This window comes from Amblyomma maculatum, chromosome 10 (assembly GCF_055883805.1).
Source record: "Amblyomma maculatum isolate TAMU_Amacu chromosome 10, ASM5588380v1, whole genome shotgun sequence".
NCBI classification, from domain to species: domain Eukaryota; kingdom Metazoa; phylum Arthropoda; class Arachnida; order Ixodida; family Ixodidae; genus Amblyomma; species Amblyomma maculatum.
This window is the reverse complement of record NC_139353.1, coordinates 111,850,311-111,873,901: the sequence shown is the minus strand read 5'-3', so window position 1 is coordinate 111,873,901 and position 23,591 is coordinate 111,850,311. Positions and strand designations below refer to the sequence as shown.

The window sequence follows — 23,591 nt, the reverse complement described above, 5'->3', positions numbered from 1 at the left end:
CCAGAATATTTGTCCTCTGAATTGACTGATCGCATCGTCTTCATAGGTATTCCTAGAAGCAGTGTACCAAGCTTACATTCAATTCTTAAGACTGTAGAGGTAGACCGTAAAGAAGCGGTACCGTTGACATTTTTCTGTACATTCTCATCCGCAACAATGCGGGATTTGCTTACCCGCTTGCTAAACTGTCGACAGAACGCCTTAGGCAGTAGGCGTTTCTTACGTACCTGTATATACATTCCCATCGCGGTGTTCATTGACAGCTCATCAGGGTCGATAAAATCACGAAGTCCAGTAGTCGTCTCAATTAGCCAATTCAGGTCCACCTCGATGAAGTTTTTCCCTATCTTGGACAACTGCAAAATAGAGTGTTCTCCTGAGTATAACCTGCACAAACTCTTACAATTTGGCGGCTAATTATAACTGGACACCCCCCTTACAACACAATATAAAAATCCAGATTAGCACCGCCATTGAAGAAATAGAAAATGATAGGGACTCGCTGTAGCCTTTATTCATACACCGCATTGCGCAAGATTGCGGCTCCTTGCACCATAACAGAATAAACACCACTTTTCATTGTTTTAGTGAATCGAACAGTATTGATATGCCTCGTTTAACAGGTAAGCTTCCTCACTTACGAACCACCATTATATACGTTGCATGCGAATTACATCTCACAAGTGGTTGCTACAGAAGGCACAAAAACGTAGGCAAAAACCACACGGGAGGAACGAATATAACATGCACACAGAGTTATAAATTGTAGTCTTACGGCTATAAAGGAACGATACACAGCTTTTTGAGGAAATTCGTATTTAAAGATTTGTCCTTCACTGGAGTTCGAACCCGGGACCACCATCTTTCTGGGGCAGTGTAGAACCTTTCGTACCGGGTTATTGATCAATTCGCTCTCGTCCTACCATCTGCTAGTCTTCCTGTCTAATTCAGTTTAGAGCGACTGCGCCAGAAAGACGGTAGTGTCGATTCCGAACGCCAGTACAGAACAAATTTTCTTTAAATACGAAGTTTATGAGAAAGCTATACAGTTTTTTGTAGCCGTATGGCTGCGCTTTGGAGGATGGCAATAAAAATTGTCAATGCTACACCATTTTGGGGGATTCCGGTAAGCCTTGAACGAATACACATGAAGTGGAATCAGGCCTCTTCTTCAAAGGGGGGGGGGGGGGGAGATTAATGATTCTAAAGGTGCATTATATATCTCTCGGGCTGACTCTTCTTGGCTTTATATACCACGGTTAATAATTTCCCTTACTTTTTACCAGGCACATTAATGCATGCGATGCCATTGATAAGATACCATAAAAATAAACTGCCAAAGAGACATTGTTGGCATCATCTCTAAAACCCCTATACGCGTCCTAAACATATGCTGATAGACCAACAATTCTATTAAAACTATTAGCTAAGTGCAGACCAGCGATGGAACACGGAGTTGCGGCTATGAAAATAGGTGCGATATGGTTCCGAACGTACATTTGGCCTTTTTTCGTTAGACGGTTTGTTTTGGCACCCTTATAGGCTATGTTCATGCATATCACAAGTGATTAAGAGGACGAAGTGCCGGCAAATACAAGGCGGACTCAAAGGCAAACATTGGCGGTTGCGGCCACAGGAGTAGACTGGTTTGGGCGGGCGGGTATGAATACGACTGGGAAAAACAGTTTCCGAGAAAGTTCTCACAGTAACGACGCCTAGGAATCAGTCTGCGCGACATTCTAACTTCAGGTAAGTGCTTACCAGACTATGCCCTAGTGCTCCTTCCCAGCAAACTGAACGGAAAAATTCTTCATGCTGAATTTTGGAGAAGAGCTGCCGTAGTCGTTTTGGAGACAAGTACTTATGAATCTGGAAGCCCCGGTTAAGAAAAATATGAAGAAACTCTTCTCGTTTTGGCCTAAGCAAGGCGTACTCGAAGTCCTCTCTGTCGACCTGCAAATAAATGCCACGGAAATGTTATACGAATGATAAAGAAGGTTATAGACATGTTTAGCATCAGATAGGACACCCTTAATAATAACTCTATAAATGCCGATATTAGAGTGGGTTGTATAGTTCCATTATATATGACACTTTGAAGGGCATATAGGGTATACTTTGCAGGGTATATAGGCTAAATACCGGGAAGGGCGTTCGCGGTTATGGGCTTGTAAAGTGGGGCTTCATGGTATTAAGAGCCTACACTGCTCAGATGGCACGGTGGTTCGTCAATTTCAGTAAAACTTCTGGGTGCTGCTATCCCTGAGCCAGTAATAAAAGCGTGAAGCGATGATGAAGGCCACGGAGAGCGTGACGCTTTCATAGCTTTCCCTCTTGATGCAATTGGGAAGGCGGCCTCCAATTCTTCATTCTCATTTCATTCTCCCTGCGTATGACTAATTGTTCTAATAGAGGAAGACGGGAAAACAATCCGATTAAAGTGCAAGAAACTTTCATTGCCACTATTAAAACGATTTATTTCATAATTCGGTAAATTTATCATATTTTCGTAGTTCAGCCAACCGTCAGCTGACGCCATAAAGCGCTCACAAATTGTCGAAGCGAATGGTCAGAGTTTGAATTAGCACGCAGATGTTTTCTCAGAGTAAGAGTGAAATCTCTGGCTGCGTAGGGCAAAAGCAAATATGCTCTCATCGTGCAGTACAGTTGTTGATAGAATTTATTTCAGGTTCACAACAGCGATGCCAAGCTCATACGTGCTAAATGGGCGGAATGCCACCTTAGACTTTGCACAGAGGAGGCCATTTAGGCCAATTATAGAGGACATTTCACGTGGTAGGCATCGCCGATATTTTTTCTTGTTAGCCCCAAATTAGAACGGCAAAGCAACTGGTGTTTAGCACACAAGAACAGTGGGCTAGAGATATTAAGAACAATTGTCTACCTTGCAACCGTTATCTATTGCATGGTGTCTTGCAAACCATTTCAAGATCCCTGGCTTTTCCAAGCTTCCCCTGATTATTTCAATTCAAATTTCCTGACGAGTGAAGAGGCTCAAAAATCTAGCTGCTGATGATAATGACCATAGTCAAATAGTTCACAACAACAAAAAAATATTTATTACTGATATCCTGCAATTTACAACAATAAAAAGAACGCCAGAAATGTTAATGGCCGTTAAAAAAGTCACAACTTTACTGAAATTTAATATGTACTGATGCCAGCCTCAGAGGAAGCGAGCTGCCCATTCCGCAAAGAGTGGAGCCAATCCAATCCTATATGGTCGAACGCGCGCCCGCCAGAACAGCCGATCACCTTCGTGCATGGGGCGGTTTACTGCTTTTTGTCGCGCACTATTATAATTATCACGCAGCGCATCGGCATATTTTATTGAGTATCCGCTTCACGTGTGTATTGGTTTCATTTCATTTAATTCATTGCAGCCCTAAAGGCCCGAGGGCATTACATAAGGCGGGGGCAATAACATTGTATAACAGCATACGAACATCAGTTCAAGAAACAAAACAAAGAAAGAAAACGAAACCAACAAACAAACAGTAACAAAAAATACAAGAGCAGACTAGTGTGCATTGTCAAAAAGAACACTGAAGGTGACTCGTTAGTTTTGCTCGGAAAATTTCACGATCTTTGCATGAAGCAATAACGTCCGGGCATTCCATTGGGCTATTGCATCTGGAAAAAAAGAGTTATTCATTGCTGCAGTGCGGCCAAAAATCAGTTTGAACGGGTGATTGTGATTAAGTCGACGGGACATTCTTGAGGGAGGTTGCAGGAGAGAGTGCCGGTTGTGAGGATGGTAAAAAAAAAAAGAAGGAAGCAGGCAGAGACGTGATATAATGAGGCGTGATTGAAGGCTTGGGAGGGAAAGCGTTCGTTTTAGTGCTGTGATGCTGGTTTCACGGGAGTACTGTGACATGATAAATCACGCGGCATGGTTTTGGATGGCCTCTAGATTATTAGCGAGGATGCTTGCGAAGGGTGCCAGATGGATGAAGCGTATTCTAGTTTTGGACGAACATAGGTCTGGAATGCGAGCTGTCTGATTTGGGGTGGTGCTGATTGTAAATTTCTCCGTAAATAACCAAGAGTGCGTGAAGCCTGCGAGCATATTGTTTCAGTGTGAGTAACCCATGATAAAGTTGATGTTAGGTGGACGCCAAGATATTTATAAGATGACGTTCGAGAAATGGGAATGGAACTGATAGGATATGTGCTGTTATCAGAGCTGCGCTTACGAGAGAAATACATGGATTGACATTTGCTTAAGTTAAGCGGCATGTGCCATTGCTCACACCATGATACAACCGTGGCGATGTCATGTTGCAACCTAATGGTATCCTCAGGGCCTTTGATAGCGTTATAAATGAGAGTCGTCCGCGAAAAGTCCAAGTTTTGTTTTTATGTTAGTTGGGAGTCGTTTATGTATATGAGAAATAATCCAGCTCCCTGTGGGACACCTGATGTTACGTCAATTAGCGATGAGTTATGACAGTTGACGGATGTAAACTGTACACTGCCTTTCAGGAAGTGCTGAATCCAGATGAGTAATGTCTGCGGGATTCCAAGGGAGGCAAGTTTAACTAGTAGATTATTATGGGGAACACGGTCAAACGCCTTTGAAAAGTCGAGAAATATGGCGTCAATTTGTAAGCGGTCGTTCATGTACTGAAGGATGTCGTGCGTGAATTCGCCGAGTTGTTTCACATGACAGAAACTTACGAAAGCTGTGTTGAAGTGGTTAAAAGTATTTCAGCGATTCAAGGTGAATGATTAGATTGAGGCAGCTCAGACATGCGCTGGCGTCAAATTAATGTACCGCGCCCTACCTTGCGGCGCTGCCGCGCGCTGTCGAGACATCACAAAAAAAAAAAAAGAAGTCTGCGAAAATAACTTCACCTATTTTGCACCAGCTTAGACTGAAAATGCACTCCAGAAATATATCGTATGATTTTCTCTTACTTGGCGAAATATTTCATGGTTTCCCTGACATTCCACTAGTTTTTCTCCGTGCATAAAATTTCCCTGACTATTTCCGGTTTTCCCGGTTGCTAGACACCCTGAACGGTACCGAAGGATAAGTTTGAATTTAGCATGAATGGTTCGGTCTTAAGAGCAGCGCCTTGTAGGTGTGTTCAGTTTGGCCGTGCTGCTGCGTGTGCTGTACGTTATTTCTGAGCGATTTCGTTCTGCTCGTATTTACTCTAGTAATTAATTTCAGCACAGCGTGATTCGAATATAATTTTTTTTTTCAGACATTTATACCCAGGATTCATACTCACTTGGTACTGTTGAGCAAAATCCTTCGAAAATACTTTCGTCATGGCCACGTGCGGACAGTTCCAGTCTAAGGTCAGCATCAAATCCTTCTTCATTTGATGAGCCTGGTGGTGGCGGACTTGGGCTGAAAATACACAATTAGAATAATTTGAAACCTTTTTGGAAATGGATTTTTGAGTAAATATTTTTACACGTTGCATACTAAGCCATAAAAATGAATGTATCCACCAACCATCGTTCGGTATTCTGGCAGTTTCTTGTTATTTTGCTTTTAATTATGTGCTGAAATTGTTATGATAATGTTGAACCACTTGCTAGCGCCGGAACAAGTTTAAGAGTATGCTTTTGCCCGCATGGGAAGATTTTGTTATTTAGATTATTATGGCTGTTTCGTACGCTAACCTATGGACAGCTGCTCCAGCTGCAGTGCTTCCTTTTTGTTTCCAAGCCGGCCACTCGGAAAGACTGGGGTCTCTCCTAGCAACGATGCACGGACTGGCGAAACACGAACCGCACGGTTCCGCCGAATAAGATGAATTTCTCGGACCGTTTGCGTCACCAAAGCAATTGAACCATTGTATAGAAACCTTCCTTGCGTCTCTCTTTTGCCCTCTCATTAAAATAAAAATTTAATAAACGCTAGTCTCTACCCAGAAACCGTGTTGAGAGTTTCCCCATTCACGGGGTTCCAGAGCCCCGAATAAAGCAATGGTAAAACAAGTGCCTCAAAGTCTTCAACAGTTGCGCATCACTGCGCATCACAAGGGTTTTTACTGGCAGTTTCAAGTAGCTGGTTATAAGAAAGAACAAGACTAAACTGTAGTACGCCTTTCAGCACAGCAAGTTGGTTCATGAAGACGGGACGCTATGTTGCGCGCTCGTGCCGCCCTGTCTTCTCTTGTGACTGCCTTTTTTTGCACAATATATCTTTCTGTTGCGAGGTTTTAATATTTTTTCGGGTTAAACACCGGAACATTAGGCAACAGCTATACGCGTTCCTAACAGCCCTTCAGGGCATCAAGTAGTTCCCATCTGTCCCATAATAAATATTGGTGTCCCAGTATGAGGGAGTAGGCGCAGAGCTTCCGCAGCGTCGTGATCGACAGCAGGCCCTTACATTTGAAGACGGCTTCCAGCAAGATTTCATCAAGGTGCTTCAGGTTGTTTCGGTGGTGGTGGATGTTGATCACCGTGAAATACATCTGCTCTTGAGTCTGCGCAGACAATATCAGTTCAGTTCAGTCGTTCAGTCGTGACCGACTCTTCATGACCTTATGGACCATATCACGCCACGCTTTCCGGTCTCCCACTTTCTTCCTAACATCAAATAACTTCATCTGCAGCGCCTCGAGGATGCCATCTAACCATCGCGTTCGCTGCCTACCCTTTCTCCAGTGACCCTCAACCTTTCCCAACATTAAATCTTTCTCCAGTGACTCCTCTCTTCTCTACAGATGACCAGAGTAGCTGAGCTTTAACTTTAGAATTTGACTCCCCAATGAGCAGTCAGGGTTTATGGCCGACAATATTGACTAATTTGTTCTTCTTGCAGTCCAAGGAACTCTGAAGAGTCTCCGCCAGCACCACAATTCAGACGCATTAATTCTTCGGTGGTTTGCTTGTCTTTTTGGCCTGTCTTGCAAGTACCTGCTCCTTCCAAATAAAATCGATGTATGTGGCACTTCTTGACTCATGCGGGGCCTATTTCTACATCCTAGGTCAGTTCTTTTCGATAGGCTAGTCAAAGCAAAACAGTATGTCTATACATAGCGGAAAGAGGGGTCAAAGCAATTGGTATTATAAAGCTACTCCAAATAATAACTACAGCACATGCATTTCATTCTCTTCATTGTAGGCAAGCGCATTTTAGAGGCTGACTAAAGAACACCGTAAAACTCGCCTGAACCTTCGAATACCGGTTCTTGTGTGCAAATATAGCCTGTTGTATCAATGTCGTGGCCTTTGTGGTCAAATTCGTGGCGTCCATGTTTCATCTAGATCTATGAATATCGTAGGCATACTTGTTCTAAATGTCCTAATAATTTCGTGCTGTCAGTTAAATACATAAAAATACAATTCACCAAGCTACTGAAAAAAAGGGCTGGGTGGCGTACATGAACACATATATCACTGGAAACTGATCTCTCGGTGTTCACACTGTTCATAGATACTGCGTGAAAGCCCCGCGTGGTGGCTGAGTGGAGAGTGCGCTCGGTTGTTTATCCCCCAGACGCGAGCTCGCGCACCCTGCTATGGTGTGCACCAGGCTGCGGCGGTTGTTTCGATGAAGTCGAAAAGAGAGGCATTTTTGTATTGTATTACATGCTATGTAGCTGCAAGTTAAGGAGCCCCAGGTGGTCGAATTTTCTGGAGCCCTTTTCTACAGACTTCTTTAGCTTGAGTTGTTATTTTGTGTTAAACTCTATAAAGCCAAAACCGTATTCCGCGACATATTCCCAACACTCTTGAAAAGTCGTAGCCGCTCTTCAAAAAGACAGTAAGGATGAATTTCTATCGTCCAGAAAAGCTCTGTAGAAATAAATACAGATGTACAAATACAATCTAACCGCTCAGAGTACGTTTATGCAAACAGAACAGCCGAAGCCACCTTGCCTCTACCATACATCCAGGCGACTAGACTGTTGTAGACTGTCATCGCTACCTGGCAAGCAAGTCGCAAGCACTCGATGATCCTGTCCTTGAACACGTTCCTTGAGAGTGCGTTGTCACGAAACTTCGGGAACATCTGGCAAATCCGCGAACTGACTTCGGGCTTCAGCACGGTCTCGATAAATTCCGGATCCCAGAGGGTTGAACCACTGTGAAGCAGAAAACAAGAACATGTATGTTGCGAATTTAGTACATGTTAACGCAGGAACCCAAAAAACGGTCAGTCATTTTGACTCATTATCGCGAAGAAATGTACAGAAAAACGTCAACCTCACATTCACCCAGCGGACACAAGTATAAAAAGTATGCACTGCACGGATCTAAAACGGTACTTTCCATTGTCCGTCAGCTGTCAACTATTGTTCACTTCGCTTAGTTCTGTGCAGCACAAATCCGGTCGGGAAGTTTTATATTAAGTTTAGATTTTAGTAAAGCATATTACCGTGTGCCTCATGGCAAACATATTGTTTAAATACACGCCCGTTCCGATTCTGGAATTACATCCGTTCCCGGTTATATAACCCATCGCACTCGGTATGTATAACTAACGACGCAGTCAGTCACTTCGCAGTCAGGAGCAACACAGGAGTGTTTCTTGGCCCCTTCTGTTTAAAATACTTGATGTTATTAATGAGGTTCAAAGCTTTGCTTCTTTAGCGAAAATAAATTCAAAATGGACAGACTACATTCAATTGAGCCGCGAATTCTGTAGGCGATCGGACGACTAAGGTGGTTGCGGGAGTAAAGTTCAGGAATTCAGTATTTCTTCGCGTCCTTGGCACCTATTTTTGTACACGCATGCCGTCCAGAATAATCCGATCACTGAGTTTGATGAGTAGAAATACTTCCTCACCCTTCCGCAAAAGACAGCAAATCATAAGCCTAAAGACGCGACACCTCGTGGTAAATACCTTGCATTTACTTGTCTAATCCATCTGAAAGTAGACTCAGATGCCACCATTTGAGACTATTTCATTAAAAAGAATATATGCACATAAATAATTGGGCGCAGTGTCGTTCAATGTATGTAATCAATTTGCGGTCGTACAGATTTATTATCTGCTACAATGGCCTCAAATCAGATTCATGCGGGTCAGTCAAGACGGTGCCTAAAATTTTTGCACATATTTAACAGTAAGCCTGCTTTGAACCTTATCCATATTTATACCGTTTAATACATGGGTGACCAGAATATTTCCCTTCCATATATATTTTAGTTCCCAAGGACAAATTGATTTTACCACGCCTCTTTAACTCGCAATACATCAGACTGGAACAAGTTCCCAATAACAATATTCAGTTTTCAGAATGATAGAAGCACATCCCTTGAACAGATTGCGAATGTAACTAATGATTTCGCTTTGTTTCACTGCTTTCTGGCCTCCTTCTACAAGCTTCCTAATGCTTAGATATAATTTCTGTAATCTCCATATTTCATTTCCTGAACAAGATTTTTTTATAAGCTTGTAAAACGATTACTCTCAAAGTTTGTTCATGATATGCACGACCCTTCTTGGGCTCATGCCTGCCATATTCCGCAAACAAAGTGAATAAATAAGAACCTTCTTACATCCCGAGGGCAAGCCAGCCTCCTATAGACAGGTAGCGCTTTACTGACGGCCCCGTTTTTGTTAGGTTTGTAGGAAGGAAGAACCATGAAAGTTCGAGCTCACTGCTCGTACTGTTATTGTCTTGATTATTGCCGGCAGAATGTTTTCATTGAAGTTGCAGCGGAGTATTGTAATAGTCGTGGATTGGTGAATCTGCCTCACCGCCTGTCGATCTCGTTGTAGGCCAGCGCTAGCAGGTCGGCCACCCCTCCGCTGCCCTGGATGACGAGGACGGGCAGCTGCTTCTTGAGGTGCTCGAGGACCATCTTGTTGCAGCCGGTGCCCCCTTGGCACACGACGGCGATCAGGGGAATCTCTGCCGAGTAGAGCAGCGGATGAACCGGAGCCTCCCCGCCACACTGGATGGCCATCGCTGTGGGACCAATCATACATCGGTGGAAAACGGATCACCAAAGCGAAACACTATTTCAATATATTCAAGGATGCTTCGATGGGGGAATGCCCCGCTCTGTGAAAAGTCTCTTAACGGGTATGAAGCCGCATTAGATACTTCTGAAGGACTGATCACGCTAATGGCAGGGATTGAAATTCCCGACTAATTTATTTCGCAGAACCAATGCTTGAGCGCTTCTAGTGATCCAATGGTTTTGAAACTGAGCAGCATTTTCTCCTTGAAATCTGGCCTCAGATTGAGCGCAGTGGTTAAGTGAGTCACTTCGTCTATGCTTTTTGACATTACCGGGAAAAATAGATGTCGCGGGCAAAAAGCTAGCGATTGCTGTAGAAACATGAATGCCTGCCTTACTTACATTTTTTTAGATGCAGTGACAGCTACTGAAAAAAGGTGACCAAGTGCGTGCTTGCGGCTACTGCCGTAGTTACAAGCTAGCTCCTTAGTATATGGTAAAAGGCAAAATTATGTACCCATGCTTTGGGCAGTGAAAATACGGCGTTGCAGTGTTTTCCTGGTTATCCAGCACAAGAATTCGGGGCCCTAATATCCCGGACTAACTTTTTTCTCCTCAACTGGCAAGTTCTGATAAAAAACGGATCTAGATTGTTTTCTAAATTGCTCGCTGACTTTAAATTTACAATTAACCGATGTCAATCCAACCGAAACTAGGTGGCTTTGGATACAATTATAATTTTGAGGAAACTTTTTTGAAATTTTCCGGCTGTACAAATTGAGGTTAAAAAACGTCTCCCACATATCTTGCCTACCAGGGATAGCAAAGAAAAATATGTAGCGCCGGTCAAGCTGACCTAAGACGACAGACAAGGCTTTACGTCTACTTTCTTTTACTGCATGGATCCACAATTGTAGCGGCTGCGCAAGGCATTTAGCAATGTACACCTCTGGAGACAGGCAAGCGGTTTGGGGGATTTAGCACTTGCCTACTGATTGTGGGGTCAATTGCAGCAACCTCACTTCCATGATAATAGAAGTCAGGGACTGCCACGCGCTGTGCCATCTCAGCTCTTGTTAAAAATTCCTGCACAGTAAAAATGATCTGGACCCCCGAACTTCGTTTCCTATGATAGTCTATGCCTCATTTTAGCCCGTTTCACACAACATAAGACGTACCATGAAATCTGAATCGATTATTTAGACAAAGAAAAAAAAAAGGCTGACCGCTGTCATCGTCCGCTGTCATGGACAGATGTTGTTCCAGTTTCAGAATGAAGTAGTTGAGGCCGGTCTTGTTGACCGTGTCGTCCTTTACTATGATGAAGTGAGTGTGGTCCGGATTCAAATCGAATTTGTTCTCTTCGGGACGGCTTCCGGTGTTCTCGATGTAAATGGCGCCCTCCTGCGCAAACAAATATAATAGGTGGCGTATCTCATGCAGTACCATCATTACTATTGTGTAGTTAATTAACCTAACGTGAAACGCCTACCTTAATAGTAAAAAAAAAAAGAGAAACTTTTCGCCCCTCCCCGTAACAACTTGAACCGCCTTCAAATCAAAGCAAATTTCACGCGAATTTATGACTAATAGACTGTGTGAGATTCTAAAATTGTTAAGAGGCGCCTTTAGTCCTTGACCACGGCCTGGAACACAAATGCGGCGGAAACGAAACAAAGACGAAGGAAAAAAAAGAGGAAGAAAGACAAGCACTAGCACAACTAGCCTGAATTACGACCCTTGGTCAGTGAGACGACCGCTTCCTTATTGCTGCTATGGTTTCCAGCTCTTTTTACCTTATTTTACGTCTTGAAGACCTGGCGGCAGCATTACACAGCTCGTGACGTAGGCATTACGCTAACACGGTTGAGTTTCGCGCCATTATAACTTTCTTCTGCTGCGATGTGAATGGAACGAACAGCCACCAGATAAAGAAAGAATGTGCACTGCCATCTCCATGCTCATGTTTTAGTTTCTTTATGTGACAATTTCAACACATTTCATTATGAATGCTTTAGCTACTTTTAGTTAATTCGGTTATTAAAACATTCGATACGAGCACAGATGCAGAACTCATCGTTTGTCAAGCAATCCTGAAGGTTGAAATTAGAACCGCCTGTGTAAAAACGCCTACGGCACCCATCGAATGTGCACGTACTTTGCTGGCCTCAAACTTGTCGGAACAGGTGAGCAGGTCTTCTCGCACAATGCCCAGGAGGCAGAGGGGCGGCAGCTTCTCGAAGTCGGTGTGCGGGTGCCGGTGGCAGCGCATAATCAGCCTTTGCACGAGCTCCTCGTTCACCCACGAACCGATGTCCTTTGCAATGCCCGTGTTGATGCCATTGGTCAGTATCCACATCGCCGTCGTGTTCGCCGCCTGGAAGGAGCCGCGTTTCGGTGGAAATTATAATTATCTACCTTGTTTTCGTGGCGCATAAAAAAAAGCAATTTTGGCACCTGTAATCGATAATCAAAACAAAAGTCAAGCGTGAACGTGAGAATTTTGGCATCTTTTAGGAGAGCGCGACATTGCACGCGACAAATCTAGTGGGGGCTGAGCAGTGGGGTGAGCGTCGACTCACACCTTATCCAGGACAAAGCGGATTAATCAATAGCATAGCTTTGCACAGTTCTATTCGTGCACTAGAGCGTTTATGGGTAAAAGACGTCGCCATGGAAGTCACATAGTTGGGCATGCGAAACATTTTGTCGCGGAACAACGAGAGGCGGAGTTCGGCTCATTGCGAAGGCCATGCGCCATTGGCTCGCAAGCGTCTATTTCTCGCGTACACGCAATAGTCACTCTTACACCAGTCGCGCAGTGCAACTCGTTACTTGTTTGCCCATTGGGCAATCCAGGTGCAATACTGCTGCAGGGGAATTGTCATGATCACTGGGAAGTGGGCGCAAGAAGCGACACTTGTTGGTATTGGCTTATAGTATAAGTTAAAAAATGAAATGAAGCAGTATTAGAGGGCAAAAATATAGAGGAAATTTGGTTGAGAATTTATATCCTGATGGAAGGGTATGGCTCCGCCCCGTTTTCCGGCTTCCTCTGCAGACTATCGTTCGCGTGAATGCATTTCCCTAATGGTAAATCGCTTACCTCGTAATTGCTACTATTATCGTACAATTATAAGCTAGAGCATTATGTAAAAAACCAACCAATATTGATTTAAAGGAGCCTCGGTTTACGCCAAAAGCACTAACATCTCTGCGTAGCTTAGCATATCTAAACTCGTGCAGAAGTTGTCCAAGTATCTTATTACTTTCTACGTTTGACTCAATATTTAATTTCACCGCTTCCATTCCCAGCCGGTATGTTATCGTAATTGGCATTATATCTTTTATATACCGGCTGGCAATAAAAACGGTGAAATTAAATAAGCAGTTATGGGTAGAAAATAATAAGATACTCGGATAACGATAGTACGTGTTCAGAAACGTTGGATTCATAGATGACAGCCTGTTCGTGCTTACCCAGTGCATAGAAATGGTTAAGGCCGAAAAACAAGCCTGTGTATTTAGTATTCCTAGACATAAACGGAACATACGAAAACGTAAACAGGCAACTCCTATGAAACATATTAAGCATTGCGGAAGCACAAACAGGCTATCATCTAATCGCATACAATTTCAAAACTCGTTCTGAAGTTCTTCGAGTACCTTATTACTTTCTATCCCGGCGGGGGCTTTTCAATGGCGGCAAAGAACAACGCGCAGTGCCTGTTAAAAAACCCTAGGTGGTCGAAATTTACGAAGTCCTAAACTACAATGTCCCTTATAGCCTGAGACATAGGCCTAAACCTACGCCTAACCGACCTGTAGGCTTTGATTTGCAACTTATTTTCATTCCTCTTACAAATCATTTTACCCTGCCGTTAGCAGTCCGGAATTTGCCTAAAAATGTTAACTGTTGGGCTAATTGATGATCAGTCTTAAACTTCATCTTAATTAGTGCAGAAGGACAGCCCAAACATTACGAAAACACGTATAATATAAGCACTACTCACAACGTGCACAGCCTCAAGTAATTTCTGAATGCAGTACGCAGAAAGTTGTCACACGTCGCTGAAAAGAAGTTCAATCTCAGTACTGTAAAAAGCAACTAAGGTGCCACTAACAGAATCTTGACCCGCTTTTCTGATAAAGAATGGCTATAAAGTTTCACGGGCGGGTTTTTGCATACTTCTGCCTAGAATCTTAACGCTAAGGAAGCATGGTCTACAACTTGTGCAAGCGAGGCAATGATAATCAAAACGCATGGACTCCCTGCTATCTAGATCTTTTTGCATGCTCCCTGAGTCAGTCGTTCACGCAACGCCTCGTCTGGCCCATGCACGATTTGCCACAGGATGATGGGATTTCACATTGAATGTTCGTGGCGCACCGAACAAAGCACTGTTCATGCTTCTTCCTACATCCCTGCTTTTTGTCTTCGCAAGTGATGCGACAGCTCAGCTGAGCGAGCTTCTTGGGTGCAGAATAAAAACCATCGGCACGTTGAACAGTTTAGCTACCTTCCTAAGGCTGTGGGTGACTTTATGCATACACGGCACAACGTCGTGCCTCTGGTTACCCTCCGAATCTTTTGCAGCTTCACTGCAAGCACCGGGCTTCATTTTCTTCATTATCGTTTCAACCACCGGCGCAACAACCGACCCAGGGTAGCCGGCGGACAAAAGCCTCTCCAATTGTTCATCGAAACTTACTTGCATCTCATGCAGACACGATCTACGAAGCGCGGTGCTCGTGCTTATTCGCTATGACGGTTACAAAGTTTTTAACAACGCTGCTTCTTGGGTCAAGTGCATTATTCAGCTTGATTGGAATTTCGTTATTAACTGTAGATGTGCATTTGGAGCATTCACTTTTGCCTTTTTCCAGTTCGGATTGGTAAATTATAAGCTACTTTCTATCCTGTCCTGCATTGCTCCCTCATGTACGGAAGTTACCTTATTTTCATTCTTAAATGACTCAGCTATAACTGACGTAATGCAATTACAGAATCGTTTCCCTCTAAATAGAGAGGTTACCTTGATGTCAATCTTAATTATTCAGCTATAACTGACGGAATGTAGTTTATAGCATCGTTTCCCTCTAAACATTTTCCGTCAGTATCTAAAATTCGTTCCTGGTTTCTCTGTTTCTTTTTACCTTGTCAGCTTATATCGGTACACAATTTTCTTGGTCCATCTTGACTTGCATCGCAGATTTAAGCCAACCAGCGATGTGTGGACTGGAATTTTTCTACGGACTAGGGACTATATAACAAGTTTGGTTTGTTTATATGTTTACAATTTGTGTTCTATTTCTCCCTGAGATAGCTGCGCCTTCTTTGCATCCCGGTGCTGTTTTGAAACAAACTGTGTTCCATGGCTTTCTAAATGTCACTATTCCACCAGTTCCGTGTCTACCTCTTACCATGCCAACGGATAGCTACCTTTCGTTGTTGTTTTCTAATATTGGTACTTATGAGCATTTTTAACTGATTATAGTCCCGCTTTGCCCTGGGGCGTGTCTGTACTGCTTCCTTTATACGAGCTGCAATCAGTGCTATTGATTCGTCGTTTAAGTGATGGTTTTTGCTTTGTGGCGCCTAACTGCACACTTTTATGATCAACACCCATACTGTACTGCCCCTCTTTGTCTATTTCCGCCTTTGTGAGGTTCCTATAAATTTCCTGCGACATTAGGCAATAGTGAATGGACGCCTGCCAGTTCCGAAATTCCCAAGTGATTTATCCCTCACATTTAGTTTCTGTGGTTACAATAACTCGGTTGTGCAACCCACAAATGTCTAGCATTAAGTTCATGTTGCAATCAGTGTATCTATTCAAATCCTCGATGTTGCTGTTGAAGTCCCCAATAGTATAATATCGGCATCGCCTCCAAATTTGTGGTCACTTGTGAATGACAGTATAACTATGGTAGCGCGCTACCCTGGTCACCATGGTAGACGCATGTTTTTGTCATCAACGTAGCTTACATGAGGTTGGTCAGGGGGTTGCAATGAGGTAACACTAGACTACAGTGCTACGGCTACTGATATCATACTGTGCCGCCTTCTGGGATCTACAGCGGACACGAAATGTACAGAAGTAGTGAAGCCAAACTCCACTGGGCCCCACACAAAACAATCGGACGTCGGCGTACGTTCTTCCGAGATCAAAAATTAGTTTAAACCTGATTGGTGATTCCTCGATGTTTTGGTGCACACTTGTTCTATGCAGCCATTCTGAATTCAAATCGATCCGCAAATCTGCGTTAGATTGACCCACTCGAGCTTAATAGTTGTTGAAAGCCACCACGTGGCACTTGCCGATTCCTTCAAGTGTGTTGGCCACGACTTTAAATCTACTCATCCCCCCATTACGAAAGGGTTATGACATGGTAGTTATTCCTTTCCAAGAACAGCGGCAGTAGCAAAAAGAGCCATAAAATGATTTCCCCACCCAGCCACACAGGATGGATAGGTAGAGGAGAGCCCGAACGGTTGGTTCCCTTTGTCTCAGTAAAGCACTAATGTTAAATTTCCAGCCTCACGTATACTGATATAAAGCATTGCAAACGCGATACCGTATTCGCAGTACATAGCGAGTTTCAGAGCAGAGTGACCTTGCTGTCTAGGAAGATAGGAGACTAGTGGTCATGAGCAGAAGCGATCCTGCTCCAAATTCGCCTACGATCATTGCAAATATCGTACGAACTTTTAGGGGGCTCTAGTGGTTAAATGTAGAGATGTTGGATGCGTAAATGTACAGCAATTACCCCGGTGTAGGCGCTATAGTGACCGACGATAAAGTAGAAATATGCTTATCAGGATAGATACTCGAAGCGCCTCGGTTGCTATCATATGCATGGCTCAACAAGGCAGGTACCTTGATAAGACCCTCTTTGAGGTTCTCCAGCTGCCGCGGGGCGCTCCACTCTTGCCAGGTGGCGAGGCTCGAGATGATGACGAGTACGATCCGAGGCAGCGTGAACTTCCATTCACGGGTGAAGATTGTTAGCACATCCTCAATGTTGATATCGTGGGTTACGCGGATGTACGGACGACCCTACAAAAAAGAAAACGCATGCCGTGTCGTACTTCCTGTACATACATAATAGAATAGAAATAATATTTGTACACCGCCCCCACTTGAATGAAAGTAAAATGAACTGGAGACTTGTGGGCTTGTCTGCAGGCAGTAATGCTTCTATAGCAAAGCAAGAAAAGTGTCGCTGCTCGGGAGAGTGGCATTCATAACGACCGCTTGTAAAGTGACATTCGAATGCATTCGCGATGGTTAAAGTGCGCATCCTTGACTGAACGTATAGTTGCTTTGCATTCGATAGATTGTCTTTATTTCTAATATATTTGGCTGTTCCAGCTATAATATACTGTCACATGGCAAATGGGAAGCATTACACGCGACAGGACAGCAGGAAGGCCCTTTCAGCAAACTGTCATATTTCACTGCCACAGCCTTAGGAGTACCGATGATGTGAGTCTAATGCTCAGAATGCGAGATGTTTGCTGAAGGCATGAGAAAGCGCCTGTGCGGTGAACAGCAAGCAAGCATGCAGGCACGCATGAATTACGAAGAGTGGCAATAAGGCTCAAAATATAGCAAAACGATACCTCTGCCTGTCCCACTTGCTTATATCAGGCATGTGTGATATGATACAAATCTTCAATTCCCGCAATACATTCACTCATATTTATTACTTATGCACTCTAGCTCACGTGTACAATGTCGCAGCAGGCTTACGCATATAGATGGTAAGTATCAACTTTGTTATTGACTTTAGGGAAAAATGAACCTTCCACCTTCCGGGAGGGGAAAAAAAACTACCTGATTGAACATACGGCTAAGTCGGATTTGCGCACTCTGTTGAGGCTGAGAGACAATCCGTTTTGCTGACTGCCAACCTTGCTCCAACAAGCAACCATTCAGTATAAACAGCCGTTCAACAGCCTTGTAGCTCTCAAAATGGTGTTTGCGGTCCGTGCGCTCGATGACGGAACCTTAGCTGAAAATTGCTGCCTCCAACTCTTCGCTCCTGACAACTTGAAATCAAAAGGGACGGTAGGCCACTTAAGGCCGAAAGAAGAGTCTGCAGTCTATCGCGCTGCAAATTTGAGAAACTGATCACGCATAGCCGAGGCAAATGCGAAGGAAATAAGTACGTATTTTCATGTGCTTGATTCGAATGTTGCAGTTCCCGCATTGGAATCCCTCGTAAATTCAATGGTCGGTTACGCTCTATACAACACTTCCTCCCGGCCCTTGCTATGCTAAACAGCTTTATCGCGGCCGATAATTTCAAGCGTTCTCAGGTGAACACATCGCCAAATAGTGCGCTGTTATGCGAACATGCTGGACCAATTTCGTCGTCTTGACTTCTACTACAAGGGAGGCTCCAGAGATTTTGTTTCGTTACCTCCGGTTCGAAAGCAAAATTCTTCCAGAAGTGAATCGTTCCTTTCCCGCAAAGATACCGGGGCGTAGGCTCATCCGCGGTGGCTGACTGGAGCTGAAAAACAGGCAAGCAAGTATGTATGTAAATCAATGCTTCGGCCACCACATCATGACGGCGAATGCAGACAGCATGGAAACGAAAGCAAGGCGTTAACTGCATGCTTCTGCAGCACACGTTATGGATAACAATGACGCCAGTGATTCTCAAGGAAACGCCTGCTAGACGCATGCCACGTAGTTTTTGTTCCTATTATGCGTTTTCCGGCAAAGTATGTACGCACCTAGACCATGTTAATGGTTTGTTTTATGAGTGAAGAAGAGCCTTCAATGCGAAAAGGCGAGGAAGAAAGAAGCGTTTCGCTCGCAACAAAACTGTCTTCGATCGTGACTGAAATAAAACTGTAGCCATTGAATTATAGTATGCAGATAGCAACATATCAGGCGACGCTTCCTTGAGTGTTCACATATGGAAAAAGCTTAGTCGCACACTGCATTCAGTGGCGTGCACAGCTCCTCTGGTAGCATGTGAAGCTAAATGATGCCATGAGACGCATTGCTGTGTCAGATAGTTGTGTATGTAGCAAAAACTACATGGGTTGTAGACGATCACTAAATATCTCGCACTGTTAATTGGGTTATTTTGAGATTGCCCGCAAAATGCTAAGCACCGATGGTTTATAAAGCTGCGGGACATTGATGACACCCCGTGATAGCATGGAAGAAGATCCAGCGTGTTTGAAGGGCACCTGGTAACTATCGACCAAAATTTCTACATTGTGAAATAGAGGCGCTACGCTAGATAAAAGAATATATGACTACCAAACCAAAAATTGCCGAGGAGTAGTGACTGGAGAATTAGTCTGTAATGTGGATGGATCGGAGTTGGAATTTTGGTTCGTTCGCAAGATTGCTTTCTCAGTTTCGATTTTCTTTTTTGTTTTATGTAGTCATGTTATTATATAGCTCTGCACGTTTTTGACAGCCGCGGGTCCACTATGTCTTCAGAAACGATGACCAAAGACCCATACAGTCGATTTGGAATCACAACCCTAAGCGAGTTCATGCTTATTCAGCTTGTACAATAAAGCGGTATACCGATTCCACCATAAAATTCATGCATGGTATTTATTGGGGAAAAAGGATAAGTGCTTAAAGTATTTACTTAATGCGTCGCACAAGTTAGAAAAAGCAGAAACTACACTCTCATCACACATCACATTACATCAACATAACGTCGGTGCAGGCTACGAAACCCTATACGGCCAACAAAAGCCCTAAAAGCTCGTCACTTAAGCGCCTGATAATGAGACTTCGAGTTCATGTCGCGTTCAGAAATAATTTGCGTTTAAACTGACAACTACAAAAACCTTTGACGCACTACGCGCGACAGATGGATGTTCTAAGCACTGCCATTATGTGCAGAATTGTGCTGGTTTATGCCCCTGACACGGCCGTCCAGTGGAGGCGCACAATGCTTAGTGCGTAGCTAATCTTCTTCTGTATCTTGAACGATACAGCCGCTGTATCTGTGCTTGTGTGGTTGAAAGACAAGCACGAAGCTAGATGAAATTTCAGCAACACAGAAATTTGCACAAGCAGAAAGGACGTCTAGTATTCACAGCGCAAAAGGCCACGACCGCAGCGCGTCAAAATACGACGCGCAGCTCACAATCTTTTGTAACTTTATCTGATATCCTTTGAGACGCGATGAACTTCAGCGCGCGAAGCCTAATTCTTCAAAAAACCTGGCCGCAAGCTTCTTTCTCTTGAAAACAGTGGGCACGTAACACTCATGCTGCGAAGCCAACTTCAGGAGGGCTACCCAGCCTCACACTCTTCAAATCTCTCAAACAATGCGCCACGGGACTAGGCCTAAGCAGAGCCTTTGGTTACCATCATGAAAACAAGCTCTTCCTTTCCCCGCTTTGGCTGAGGCACGCACGTTCTACGCAGAGAAATGAAGCCTCACTCACCGTTGGCTCGGCAACGGAATTCTTGGGGTTCTGGACCGTCGACGAGGACCCAGACGGAGCCGCCATCCTCGGCAATAGCACGGGTACTAAAGCTGGCGCGAGCGTTCAGGTGAACGTGCTGCTTCTTCCTTTGCAACCGTGCTCACGCGATACTTTGTCTTCGGTTCTGTTATGTAAAACGTAAGAAGAAATTGGGCAACAAGGAATATGAAATGAAAATATATTATACCCATGGCATCCTCGACAAATGCGGTGTCAAGGCACACCAACAACGGCTGACCTAACTCCAAGGGAGTTCACGGCTATTGCGACGAACGAAACGACTAAGTTTGTGGGGATTCACAATCCCCTATCCTCCTTATAACAACAGCGCGTAATTATAATGCCAGTTACGCGCGCCGTTAACGAGGTTGGCGGTGGTGAGGGCACACTAGCCTCCCCCTCCACAAAATTAAAAAAAATAAAAGTTAATCGGACAAATTAAAGTTTGTTCGAGTGCGCAACTTATGCTTATCCTCTTTGGCCCGAACCCGCCGCAGTGGCGACTACTCGCACCGCGGGTTAGGAGTCAACCTCTGTCGGTTAGGGCTGGCACACCGGGGCTAAAAGCCGACTGTAGCTTCTGCCCCCGTGGCGCATTATTGCGAGAATTAACCACCCATATTCTTGCGCCCGAACGCGGGGCCAGAGGCGTGACAAATCGAGTGTTTGTGTGTCTCCGACTACCGACACACAGACTAGCCATGGCAGTGAGCAGGACTGAGGTTCAGTCTCTTCTAATACTGCAGCGGTGATCGTACAACGGCAACAAACTAAAACCACCACAACTTTTATTACTGCGAGAGCTCAGGTGCTGACGCTAGCCACTGTGATTTTGTAATTTTCTGCGAGAGCAGGAGGTCACACGATTACACCGCTCTACAGCAGGGTGACGCGCAGACGCTGGTGCGATGAAGTGTTTTGACTTTGCCATACTCTATACGGGAGGATAGACCTCTTTGTAGCGTATGCATGTTTGCGCGCGCACGATGATGGCATGAGAAGTAACATTACGATCCGTTATGCCACGCCCGTTAGCCAGTTCGTTGCGATAGCTCGCAGCCTCAGAGAAGGTGCGGACTACCCGACTTCCAAGTGGCAACGACTTTAAATGCATCAGTGCGTGGAGAGCCTAGTCAGCCGAGGGGATCTTTAGAAGAACCAGCTGCAGATTTGTTTTCATTTTTTTAATGTCGACCAGTGTTCGACAGGCTCTGGAAGCCGAACGGAGCGGCCGTGGCGCACATAAGGGCACGCTGGTATTGCTGTCTGTGCGGGCGCTCAACACAGCTTGTATTGCAGTGAGTGGGTTGGATCCCTGCCGGCTGTAGTCCGATAACACTTTACGCAACCCTTCTTCCCCACCCGAAGGATGCACATGACTCCTTCGAGGTTGATCACGCCACGCTGAGACGAGCTGGACCTCTCTGCGTGCGCATCGCTGAACATGCGAGCGGCCCTACGACTGGCTGCAAGTTGTGTAATTTCGCTGCATATTGGTGTGCATGGTGAAGTTGTCGAACGGGTATAACTTTATAAGTTCGCGACAACGCCACAGTTGATGCAGAGGGCACACGCATATGCGCGATAGAACTGCAAGCGAAGATTGCGGAGCTAGACTTTACACAAAGCGCACAGCAATCTGAGCCCTGCTGTGTGGCCTGAGAAAGACGCTCTCCTCCACCAGTAAATAGCTGCAGCGAAGGACCAGGCTCTACATTTCGAGCATCGGACATCATTACGACTTGCGTCCACGGCAGACGTAACTGAGACCAACGCGCAGGGAGTAATTTCTTGTGCTGAATATGGATGAGACGCTCTGTCGATATTCAGCGCATTTTGCTTATAGAGCAAGCACGCGCTTTCTATTTGTAAAATACCGAGTGCGGGTAGATTTGAAAAAAAAAAAAAGTAACAAAGGAAAACCTTGAAGCCAGGGAGGAGAGGAGCCGGCTGAGGCCACGATGACCTTTGCGGTACAGTGTTCTAGAAGGCTGTAGTTGCGGCAACGAAGGGCAAGCCGTCCAGGAAGCGGCCGCGTTCCTGCACTCAGCCTTCTGTAAGCGTCAACCAGGCCAGTAAGAAAAATTGCCGACGCTTAGGTTACTTCCTAATGCGAAATTTGAGCGCAGCTCATCAGCAGTTTCATCTTTTCGATAGATTGAGGCAAATATTTCGAGAAAAACACGTATGTACAATTACAGACAGCTTTTTTTTTAATTTTTCACGCGTATACCTTCAAGAAACACTCAACTAACAGTTCTTGGCTGGCATAAAAGAAGCTTTGGGGTCGGAGAAATGAAGTAAGCAATTAAGTTATCTGGAGTTTGCAGGAGGCAGCGCGTGGGCTCATAGGAACATTGCGCGACGAACAGATAGCAGCGACTGACAGATGCCGCTTACGCCGCTAGCGAGTGAAAAGAACGTGACTCCGTTTCAGCTTGGGGTGCACGCATCGTGATCCGCTGATGGCGATCCGGAATTTCGGCAACCGGAGAGCACCCTAGCCGCCACGCAGGAAGAGGTGGGAGGGGGGGGGAGAGCACGCGCTGCCCCAGTTGCGGAGCTGGTTACAGGGACAACGCCGCCGACGCCGACGTCAACGACGATGCGAAACGCAGGAACGGGCGCCAAAGAGCAGCGCTCTAAACCGGTTCCCGGTCGGCCACAGAGCGAGCGAGCTGGAGTTTGTGGAACGGGCCCCTGCTTCTACCTCAGCGAAAACTGCAGCAAAGAGTCTGCCTTGGTGAAACTCAAGACCCGCCGTCGCAGCTTCACCAGAGTGTGCAGCTGGACCCCCCATGGCGCTCACTCTCGGCTGCATCGGCAACATAGAGGAAAAGAGGCAGCCAAGGGCGAGTGGTCGGCTCCCAGACGGGAGGCTAGCTGCAAACTACGCAACGGGACGACGCCGCTCTAGCGCCTTCGGCAAGCTGCCCCGGCTGACTGTGATTGTGAAGGAGTGGGATCTGCGGTTGCTGCGGTCGCCGCACGTGTGCTCTAGCTGGCTCCATGGTAGTCTCCTGTTGTTTTCGGCCCCGCCCTCCTGCCCGGCAACACTGGCCCTGTGCGGCGGCACTTGCGGCTGTGAGCTGTCTGCAACTTTTATATATTGGCACTCTTCTAAATTGGTTTGCGTTAAACGGCGTATAGCCGGCCCCACTCTGTATATCCCTCGGTGAATGCAGCTATCTTTAGCGGTAC

The 23,591-nt window shown here is 45.2% G+C and overlaps 1 protein-coding gene across 1 annotated transcript in view; it reads right to left on the bottom strand.

Moving 5' to 3' along the window:
- LOC146177249 (transient receptor potential cation channel subfamily M member-like 2) overlaps nt 1-20,414 on the bottom strand; it is a 63,269-nt gene extending 42,855 nt beyond the window's left edge. Inside the window, exons 1-11 of the mRNA XM_084581502.1 lie at nt 20,349-20,414; nt 18,338-18,430; nt 16,789-16,968; nt 12,066-12,284; nt 11,134-11,308; nt 9,702-9,912; nt 7,922-8,078; nt 6,371-6,464; nt 5,262-5,383; nt 1,762-1,953; nt 228-356 (exon numbers count right to left, since the gene is read on the bottom strand). Coding sequence (XP_084437628.1) covers nt 228-356; nt 1,762-1,953; nt 5,262-5,383; nt 6,371-6,464; nt 7,922-8,078; nt 9,702-9,912; nt 11,134-11,308; nt 12,066-12,284; nt 16,789-16,968; nt 18,338-18,430; nt 20,349-20,414 — 1,638 coding nt within the window. The remainder of the gene's footprint in view (nt 1-227; nt 357-1,761; nt 1,954-5,261; nt 5,384-6,370; nt 6,465-7,921; nt 8,079-9,701; nt 9,913-11,133; nt 11,309-12,065; nt 12,285-16,788; nt 16,969-18,337; nt 18,431-20,348) is intronic.
- Nucleotides 20,415-23,591: the final 3,177 nt, after the last annotated feature.